The 11,473-nt window shown below is 40.0% G+C and overlaps 1 protein-coding gene across 1 annotated transcript; it reads right to left on the bottom strand.

Moving 5' to 3' along the window:
• Positions 1-8,239: 8,239 nt before the first annotated feature.
• Positions 8,240-8,850, bottom strand: LOC308105826 (peroxiredoxin-1-like; the record flags this gene model as incomplete). The annotated part of the gene is made up of 1 exon (XM_080456750.1): positions 8,240-8,850. The coding sequence occupies exon 1, from the start codon at positions 8,843-8,845 to the stop codon at positions 8,240-8,242; it is 606 nt and encodes a 201-aa protein (XP_080312876.1). The 5' UTR covers positions 8,846-8,850.
• Between the last annotated feature and the right edge of the window lie 2,623 nt (positions 8,851-11,473).

Here is an 11,473-nt window from a genome sequence, read left to right as displayed (position 1 = left end):
CAGATACATTTTGCGCCTTGTGAGCTTATACATCGGCTATTTTAAATGTTTGCCTTTCTTACAGCCTATTATTTGACAATTTGGCCAATGTTTGACCAGTTTCTATAGTATATAGAAGTATATCTCCATGAAAATGTGTACATTAAGTTAGCATCTGTTACAAAGAAAACATGACCAAATGTGGGCCAACTTCTGAAAAAAATAAATGTTTTGGCAATAAGCCTTAAAATATTTAAGTTATGCCTTGCATTGTTTTTGTTTAGAATATTGTTAATTGTTCTCCAAAGAAGAGTCATGTTATTTTCTGGTGTGAAAATGTTGAATTATAATAATATTTTTAGCTCCTCTAATAATGTGATTTAATTTATTTCTACATTTTTAAATAGCAATGAAATGGTGTTGGACTAGCACAATGTTTTTTGTACAGTCTATGTTTAGTATTCAAGTGTTTCATGATGGCTCCATGGTTGATGATGTAGAGAGCCTGAGGTGGAAACTCTAAATGCTTGCAATGATTGGCCAAAGAGGAGATAATAGAACATCTGTCCACCAATCACAACCATACTCACTATAGGTTCAGTATTCCCTTCAACAATACTTTAATTTAATTTTCAAGTGTGAACATTGATAACAAATACAATTACAAAAAGTTAAGTAGAACTAAGTAGGAAGGAAAAATAAAAAGTATATTAAACTAGAAAAAGTGCTCCTCGGAGCACAGGTCTCTGCCAGGTCAAGTAGGTTATTATTGGCCAGCAATGTTCGGAATATATATAAAAAAATTGATGGAACCATCTAATGTGTACCGATTTGCATGAAATGTTGGACAAAATTTGTAGGAATAATATAAAAAAATCACACCCAGTGTTCACAAGCTCACAAAAAAATAAAATACGTTTTTTTTTTCAATTAAAAAAAAACAGTTTTTTTTAAGTGCATAGTCCTATTTATAGGTTATTAATGTCATCATGTGTCTCGCTAGCCAATCACAGTGCTGGATAGAGTACAGCTAGGGGTGTACTAATGAGCCAATCACAGTACAGCAAATGTGTACTAATGAGGTGTCCCAACCCCACTTATATGGGCGGCTACACAGCCCAAAAAGAAAAGTGTTGCAAAAATCTGCCTCCTGGTGGCGCTAAATTAGGGCAATGTTAAAAGGGTGGCATTTGTTCTTCAACGTAGTGCGAATGTGTGTGCAAAGTTCCACCGCAATCGGACGCTGCGTTCATGATTTGCGGCATTTTGTTCAAAACGGGCCACTCCTGCAAACTTTAGATGTTCAATGTTAGCCAATCAGGATGGAATATAAAAAAATCAAACAGATCCGTCTTGATCACATGACTATAGAGATCACGTGTACCGATTTGCATGAAATTTGGATAAAATCTGAAGGTTTAATATAAAAAAATATGTTTTACATAAGTCGGCCTCCTGGTGGCGCTATAAAAGAAAAAATTGAAAAATGCAGGGCATATGTTTTTCCATGGCCTCTCGGGAGTGTGCGTGCAAAGTTTCACGCAGATCGGTGCAGTTATAGTTAAAAACACAAATCGGACCGTTATGGTGCCACCTGATTACATTATGCCTTTTAGAGCGCCACCAGGAGGCTGAGTTTTGCAAAACAATTTTTTTGCTCTTACTCCTTCAGACTCTGTCCAAAAATCACGCAAATCGATACACAGTATCTCTATTATGTGATCAAGATGGATGTGTCCGATATTTCATATTATTCCATCCTACTTGGCTAACATTTTGAACAGAATTCCTCAAATCATGAACGCAGTGGGCGATTTCCGTGAAATTTTGCACGCACATTCCCACTAGGCCGAGGAAGAAATGCCACCCTTTTCACATTGGCCTGTTATAGCGCCACCAGCAGGTCTAATTTAGCAAACCACATTTTTGGAACAAAATGCCTCAAATCATGAATGCAGTCAGTGTCCGATTGTCGTGCAAGGCCTAAGAAGAAATGGCACCCTTTTCACGGCCTATTATAGTGCCACCAGGAGGCCTGTGCTCCGAGGAGCACTTTTTCTTGTTAATTTATGTTTGTGCTACCAGATTGGAAGTTTGATTGACTCGGGTCAGTGTCTGATATATGTTTGTTGTGGTCAAAGAGCGTACAGTAGCATCATGCTTACTGTACATGTACAAATATAATATAATATCATAGCTTTATATGTTCATCTGATGTGATTAAATGGCTATGTCCTCATCACCTTATAATGTTCCCATGCTGAAGAGATATGTGTGATAAATCTCATCTTTGTTTCATGCTCATACTTTATAAATGAGACAAAACTAGAAAAAGTGCTCCTCGGAGCACAAGTATCCGCCAGGTCAGGTAGATTATTGTGGCCTCCTGGTGGCGCTATAATAGGCCAATGTGAAAAGGGTAGCATTTCTTCCTCGTGTGGGTATATGTGTGCACAATTTCACGAAAATAACATCATTTGAGGTATTTTGTTCAAAATAGACCTATCCTGCAAAATTCGGACCTATCCTGCAAAATTCTGAAAATTATATCTATCTATCTATCTATCTATCTATCTGTGGTTCAACCACTTTCATACAGTTTAAATACATAGTATAGGTGACACATTTACAATGTGTTGTCAGCTTATATATTGGTTAATTTCATCATCTTTTATTCATCTTTATTTTTTATTTTCATAATGAATTATAAAATAGGGCTTGGGTGGTTAAATCATGTATTTACATTTTTTGGGGAAATCAGAAATGGACAAACATGTCTTTCAGGTTGACCAGTTGGTCTTGATAGACTATCAAGTCAGTCCTGTAACAATTAGAATGAGTAAGATAATATAAAGACAATCATTAATTGAGAGACATCAGCTGACTGATTTGAATGAGTGAAACTCAATGTGTCTCTCCTATCATTTCATTCATTGTGTATTAGCATCACAATGATAGGAGAGACACACTGTATATTAGCATTAACATGTCCCAGTCATCAAATTAATGAACCAGGTGTGTAGTTTCACTACAGCCTGAACCACAACACCTTGTTGAGTCTGATGTGTAGAGTCCTAGACCAGTGGTTCTCAACCTTTTCAGGCTGTGACTCCCCAAAAATAATAATATTTGAACTGGGGACTCCCCATCCTGATAAGCACTTGGAATGCAGGAGTTGAGGCATTACATTTACTTTGACATTGTGCGCCTCCTTGGATATATAATGTTTTTCATGTTATTGTTCTGGAGGAAAGGACGATGGATTAAAAAGTCAGCGCTCAGCTTCAAACCTTGATGTAGTCAGGACTCAGAACATTAACCAGCCACATTAACCCAATCACATGGTCATGGTTCAGGCTGCAACAACTGTTATTTGAAATCACAGCAAAAAAACATGCTTTGCTGCGTTTGCTGCTGCCTTTCATTGCATTTTTTTAATTCTTCTTCTACACTGATATTTTATTCTCTTCCTTTCATTGCGATTTTTTAATTCTTATTCTACACTGATATGTTATTCTCTTCATTTCATTTATTTCATTCATTTAAATTGTAATTGCTCTTTTACTATTTTCTTTTCTATTTTTCTTTTCCCCTTTTTTTGTTTTGCTCTGTGTCTTGAATATGTGTTTTCTATTAAGGCGACTGGGTTCAAATCCGGGGTAGAAGAGAAAAGTTACATAGTGCAGCTTTAACTTTATTTTTTTTACTGAATCTGAATGTCCTTTTATAATGTTTAATTTGTTTGTTTAAAACACATCGAATTGCCTTGTTGTTGGGAGCAGTAATTAATTGGCCAGTTTTGTTCTGTTGTTGGTGTGTCCCACCCCTCACTCTGATTGGCCCATCAGGTTCCTCTGGTAGTATTTAACAGGAGTTTGTTCTGTTTGGTGACACTTTAATCTCTGCTATTTGTTAAGAGCTGAACTTCTTCTTTCTGCAGAAGTCGGATATTATTATTTTTTGTTTCAATTCCACTTTTGTAATACATTTTACTAGACTTTCTGTGTAGTTTTTAATCTAGTATCAGTTTATTTGAGCAAGTTTGTAGTTATGTCTTTACTACAAACATTTAAGTCCTTGGTCGACCAGAGATTATCTGCTGCTGCTGAAGAGATATTTGGGATTGTTGGAAGAATTCTAACAGAGTACGAGGATGAAGCTTTCCACATCAAACAAGAAACTGACCGTCAACGCAGACTACTGGATATGGTTTTAAAACCAATAATCAAATTACACAGAGCAGGTTGGTAAAACCACTACAATATTCAAGTTTTTAATCTTTGTACATTTTAAACACTCAATATAGTAAACTAGACGGAATCTGAAGTAGTAAAACAGTATATGTTATTATGTGGTTTAACTGTTTGTCTTTGTACGGGTGCATTTTTCAGCATTCCCTAAAATGTAATAGTGCTATTTTGAATTGTACTTGTGTGAGATTGCATTGACAATAGTCAATAGTATTATAGTTCTAGTGGCCTCCTTTTAGACTCAAAACGAAGCTTAGAGTGGGGAGTTTTAAGGATGCTGAATATGTGCAGATTAAGTGTTATTTTTATGGATAAGTATCCAACCACAACTATACAATTGATTTAACACTGCAATATTATCTAGACCATTACAAAGACATATTATGTGGAACCATGATACATTATTGTTAACATTCAAACAATTAATTATTTTTCTACCATTTTATTTTATCTTTTGACTAGATGTCCTGCTCCTCCCTGTGTGTAAAGAGGAGGTTTCTCCTGAGCAGCAGGAGAGGAGCCAGAGTCTGGTCCAGGAGGAACCAGATGCTCCACATATTAAAAAGGAACTGGAGGAGCTACTTCAAGGACAAGAGGAGGCTGGTGGATCAACCGAGACATTACTAGCAGTGAAAAGTGAAGATCATGGTGAAAACACGATAGACTACATTCACCTCTCTGTTTGTAAAGAGGAAGTTTCCCCTGAACAGCAGGTGAGAACCCCCAGTCTAGTCCAGGAGAAATCAGAGCCTCCACAGATTAAAGAGGAACACGATGAGCTACTTCAAAGAGCAGATTATGGATCAACGCCGACATTACTATCAGTGAAACATGAAGATGATCTCAACACATCGCAACACATGAAAACACAAGCTGATGTAGAGCACTGTGGAACATCACAACTAACTGGTGATGATCAACTCCTCTCTTCACACTGTTCTGAGTCTGACACGGAAGACAGTGATGAGTGGGATGAGACCATGGATGACCAGTCAGGTTTAAACACACTGAAATCACACAATATACAACATATGGGAGGAAATAGTTTGTCTTTGAGCAACAAGCTGCTCCATGACCTCAAATCACCAAAACAAAGTCACCCCATGAGGAGCCAGACAGGGAAGAAAAGTTTTAGTTGCACAGATTGTGGCAAAATGTTTAATCGAAAGGTAAATCTGAAGATGCACACAATGCTGCATACAGGGGAAAGGCCCTTTATGTGTACATTTTGTGACAAAGGCTTTATTAAAAAGGTTCATCTAAAACAACACACAATGATTCATACAGGGGAAAGGCCCTTTATTTGTACAGTGTGCGGAAAAGGCTGTCGTCAAAAGTTTGAGCTAAAAAAACACATGATGATTCATACAGGAGAAAGGCCCTTTATTTGCACAGTGTGCGGAAAAGGCTGTAGACAAAATGTTGATCTAACAACACACATGATGACTCATACAGGGGAAAAGCCCTTTACCTGTACTGTTTGTGGCAAAGGCTGTGTTCGAAACGGTGATCTAAAAAAACACATGATGACTCATACAGGGGAAAGGCGTTAACAACAATTTGGTACCACCCACCCATAAAACAAACATGGGCAAATTCTCCTTCTACAGCACTGCCACCCAGGATTGGAATAGTCTAACTCCATCCCTCAAAAAATGCAGTTCGCTGGGCTCATTTAAAAGAGCCTTAAAAAAATCACATTTCAGGTGGCCAAAAGAGGAGGTAGTACCATTTTCCGGTTAGACAGCAGACCCCTCCCCCTGTTCTTGTACATATTTTTTCCCACATTTTTTTTTTGTACATAGTGTTAATTTTTTTACTGTTTTTTTTGTAATGATATTTGAACTGTGGTGCAACTATATATGCCTATGAATTGAATACCAAGGCCCTCATTGGAAACAAGTCCGCAAGGACTTTTATGAACGGACCTGTTAGACAAAGTATTTCAAATGTAACTGTGCTGTTTTACATTTTTTTGCCTAATAAAATATTCAAATCAATCAATCAATCAAAGGCCCTTTAATTGTACAGTTTGTGACAAAGGCTTAATACATAAGGCTGATCTAAAAAAACACATGATGACTCATACAGGGGAAAAGCCCTTTACTTGCACAGTGTGTGGCAACGGCTATATTCAAATGGCAACGGCTATATTCAAATGGCTAATCTAAAAACACACATGAGGACACATAAAGGGGAAAACACTTTATGTCCAGCAAAGGCTTTGGAACATCTCGACTTAAGGGATCACCAGAAAATTCACACTGTGAGCAGTGTGGGAACAACTACAAAACTAAAGTTGACTTAATTAGTCACCAGATAATGCACACCCTTTGGTGTGAATAGAGAACCCCAATGGATGTGTTCTATTTTAAAAACAATTCACTCAAAAGTCCAACCTTAAAAAACACAAGAAAATTCCAACTGGAGAAAGGCCATTTCTTTCAAATCTGAAGCCACTACATGTCCAGGCCTAAATTATAAAGTAGACTTTTTGCCGTTCTTATAGCTGATTTCCTGATATTGTGATGATTGGGCTTTTCTGTCTCAACTCTTTGACTGCCTGTGACTCGATAACGCGTCAATTGCTACTTTGTCCAGTTGGCCGTCGACGCGTTGGACGCGCGTTCATTGTTTAATCTCTGATCACGCTATTCTGCAATGAATCACTCTAAGTTTCAGGTTCCACTTACTTCACCCACCACTGCATCCGGTTTTATGACGCAAATTCCGTTTGCGGTTTTCTTTTTTTTTCCACTGTCATTTTCGGCCAGAATAGGGAAACACACGTTTTTTCACACGGTATAAAAAACGATCGGAGACCTCCCCTTCTATAATCTATGGTCTGGGTGACAAACAGTCATCGCCGTCGTGTATCACATCGTAATTTTCGCCGATCAGAGAATCTGAGACCACTTCACATCCGGTTTGATTTATTTGACTGTTTGACTGGGTGTGAGGGGGGCGAGTGAGTCAGCGAGCTGATCAAGCTGGCTGCCCAGTCCTACCACATGGACACATCTACAAACCTGTAGATATGTCCTCTGTTGAAGAAGGGAAAGATCTTCCATCCCCGTTTGTTGACATTTCTGCCCTTGTACATGACCACAGCTACCTTCCCGCCCGCTTTGATGGTCTTATGGTCAACGCTCTGGTGTACATTTCAGGTAGAAGTCGACGAAAAGTGGATTTTGCCTATAACCGATAGTGCCAGTAGTCAGAATCTGAGGGGAAAACGATGGCCGATTAATCGGACAGTCCAAAAAAAGAAACACCCCCTAATTTCCCCATGCTTATCTATTATTATTAATCGTTCTACCGTGCCAGCCTGGTGACGGACGTTGCATCTGCCAGTAAGTATAAGAGCTACTCTGCTGACTCTGAAAAACAATGGAGGTCTGGTGATTCTGTCTGAAGGCACGGTGAGAGTCGTCAGGGCAGCGGTGTGGGTCATTCGCCAGGCATCAGCAGATTCCAGACGATCACAGCCCGTCAAATTGCTAGTCCTCTACATTGTGTGGAAAGGGATAGGTTCAGAGGATGTGTTTTAGCTTGCTACCATTAGCTTGCAAAGTCGCAACATGAGACAGAAGCTCACCAAAACAGTCCTTTTCAAAGGGCATTAGATCAAACCGTGCGTGCACATATTTATATTATTATTTTTTTTGCTTTGAGTGAATATAATGACGCATACAATTATCTGACAGCTTTGAGCTCACGCCAACCATGGCAAGTCATTTTAAAGGTCTTGGCGTGCCTGTTGGCCATATGGTGGTAGACAACAAAAAAAAACGATCCAAGTACAGTTGCAACTCAAGTCTGATTCTCTAAGAATGGAGGGTTTAAGGGGTCATTTGGATTTGGATGATGCTTGCTGTCTCAACCGAACAAGAATGTGAGGTGTTGTACATGTGACCAATGTGCTTAGGATGCACACAACTTTCAGAATTTGTCGAGATGACATTGGACACCAAAAATAAACTGAGGTTATAAGTGCTACGGCTAGGAAGTCAACTGGAAAAGGGTCGCTTAGAGAAGAATTCTTTGCTCTTCTGGACATCAGGGATAATGGTATCACTTCCTGGTTTCCAGCCAGCGGGGCACACCTCTCCACATTTGTCAGTGTGTTGGAAGGCCTGGACCAGACGCAGGGTTTCATCCACCGAGCGGCCAACAGGCAAGTCATTGATGGTGATCTGTCTCAGGACGCCCTTCTCATCAATCACAAACAGACCCCTGTATGCGATGCCTTCATCCTCCTTGAGCACGCCATAATCTCTGGAGATGGACTGAGTGAGATCTGCCACCAAGGGAATGTTCATGGGACCCAGACCACCCTGATTCCTTGGCGTGTTGATCCAGGCCAGGTGAGAGAAGTGAGAGTCTGTGGAGGCGGCAATGACCTCACAGCCAATCTGACGGAATTCCTCTGCCCTCTCGCTGAAAGCCACAATCTCAGTGGGGCACACGAAGGTGAAGTCCGAGGGGTAGAAGAAAAATATAACAAATTTCCCCTTGTAGTCGGATAGCTGGATGTCTTTAAACTGCCCATCAACCACGGCTGTGGCTTTGAAGTTGGGGGCAGGCTTTCCGATCTTAGCATTTCCAGCAGACATGGTGGTATTGGGCAGCTCGAGTATATGTTGTTTAAGTGAAATGGAGAGATGTGGGGACAGAGAGAAGCTCCGCTTGCAGAATGAGTGGAAGAGACCCTGTGGGTCTTTATATATTCACTGATCAGGGGGTCTCGTCATCCCCGATGATGTCACTATGAGTCAACAATTTTTGGCCTGCAACTATCTATTATTTTCGTAGTGATTATTTGCATCAATTAGTTTTTCGATTAACCAAAAATGTTGAAAGGAGAAAGAACGTCTTTGATCATTTGTTCTATCCATGAAAATATATATAGGCCTAGTGCGTGAAAATAGCAGATATACAAGCTCACAATGCGTCGCATCGTAGATCAGTTATTTCTGCGTGGCCTTCACACCTACAGACATGACCTCTGACCTCTTCACACTCCCCTGATCTTTCCCTGTAAAGTATATTTTCCCCCCACTGTCGTCATGCCTGATTTGCCTCTTTGTCTCCACTGAATTGCCAGCATTGAATTTACACCCACTTGTGAAATGACACCATTTCGCACCTGGCAAATGCCACCCTTTCTCCATGACAAGGCTTGGACTTCCCACTGACTTTCCTCAGAAGTGCCAACGGCAGGCCTTTGACATTCTCAGATCTCTCATTTGTACATTTGACATCAGTGCATGTTTGTATTGTATTGTATTGTGTATTGTGGGCTGTCCGCCCACAATACACTTTGTTTTCTGATGTCCAGCTTTCACAGTCAGCATGACATACGGCATATTTGGGTATAGCTGAACTCTATGGTTATGTCTGTGTCATAGTGACGGGGTGGTGGTCCGCCAGTCGGCCCACCCTCAGCACTGGAATCTAATATTTTATAGAGAACAGATCTACGGGCTAACAACGTGTTGCAATAACTTGTAGATCTGTTCTTTTTGCGCCTGTGACAACCTCCTACGGATGGACGGCTCATAAATAAACCATGCAGAGAAGAGAGAGCTCTCAGTAATGTAATATTGAATATTACTATTTTGGCAAAAGGAATACATTACACTTCTTTGCTGATGAAAGTAATATTACAGTCATATATTATTAAATATTGCATTACTGCCCAACACTGCTCCTATGGGCTGGGGACGGAGCACACAGGTGGCAACACAGACATGTGTGGTTAAAAATGGGGGGTTAATCGGGAGAAAAAGAGCACAACAAATGTGCGCCTACTCTAAATTAAAAAAGGCAAATGAATATATAAATAAATTCACATCCTAGAATGTTGATGTCAACAACAATGTACTTGTGCACGTGTGGGTGGTGGAGGAGGAGGAGGCAACATAAACAACAACACAGAGGAAGATGAAGTCACGAACGACGAGACCAAAGAAGGAGATATGGGTAGGAGGGACGAGCAACAGCAGCCGCGCACGGAGGACTTTACCCTTTCATCAGACCCAGAGCTATGAGGAACCATCACAGAGCAAGTCAGGGAAATCGCTATTTCTAAAGGCCTGCAGGGCCTTTAGAAATACACAATAGAGCGCCCAAATGCCCAGCATCTAGGCGGGACATTGGCATTGGACGAAAACTCGCACGTTCGCTTACTTATTGGACGAAAACTCGCACGTTCGCTTACTTATTTATTGCATCTTTGCCTCCAGAACAAGGAAATAGTGCCCAAGGAGTGGTTAATGTACCCGACATCAGCACGTACGATTTACTGCTTTGCCTGTAAACTGTTTTCCTCAAAACTAACTGCCTTGGCCCTTTACTTCTGGGTTCTGTGCCTGGGCACATCCTGAGAAGATTTCGGCACACGGAATTGTGGTGTAAGTACATTTACTCAAGTACTGTACTTAAGTACAATTTTGAGGTACTTTACTGGAGTATTTCCCATTTTCAATACTTTTACTTATACTCCACTACATCTCAGAGGCAAATATTGTACTTTTACTCCACTACGATTATTACTTTGCAGATAAATAATAATAATATTATTTAATGTAATAATAAATGATTACATTATAAAACCTACTTTAACCACTTTAGCCCTATTTTATACCTAGGATATTTGAAAATAGACGACCTAGTACATATTGATACCAATACGTTGAATTCTGGACTTTTACTTGTAATAGAGTATTTTTACAATGCAGTATTGATACTTTTACTTAAGTAAGAAGTGTGAGTACTTTTTCCATCACTGCACGGAAATAGTGCAAAACACAGGCAAAACACGCAGTAACATAGTTACTGCGCCTATCAAGAAATGTTAGCACAGTGGATGCCTCACTCAGGCAGCAGAGAGATGCTGGGGGCAAATATTGGAAGGAGCGAGAGAGGACTAGCATTCAGAGGCGATGATGAGCTTTTGGACTCATCAACTAATGGAAATTACCTCGGATTGCTGGAACTAATTGCACAGTTTGATCAATTTCTTAGGCAACACATAGAGAAATATGGTCAAAAGGGGGGAGGAACAACTTCTACTGTATGCGAGGAATTAATCTCCTTAATGGGTGAGAAAGAAAAGCAAACGATTGTAGCCGAACAACAGCAGGCAAAGTACTTCTCAGTCATTGTAGATTCAACCCGATATGTTGCATGTTGACCAACTGACATTGACATTCATTTTTAGATGTGTCAGCAAGTGGTAG

The sequence above is a fragment of the Gymnoscopelus braueri genome (assembly GCF_963280865.1).
Source record: "Gymnoscopelus braueri genome assembly, chromosome: 18".
NCBI classification, from domain to species: Eukaryota; Metazoa; Chordata; class Actinopteri; order Myctophiformes; family Myctophidae; genus Gymnoscopelus; species Gymnoscopelus braueri.
This window is presented reverse-complemented; position numbering and strand designations above follow the sequence as displayed.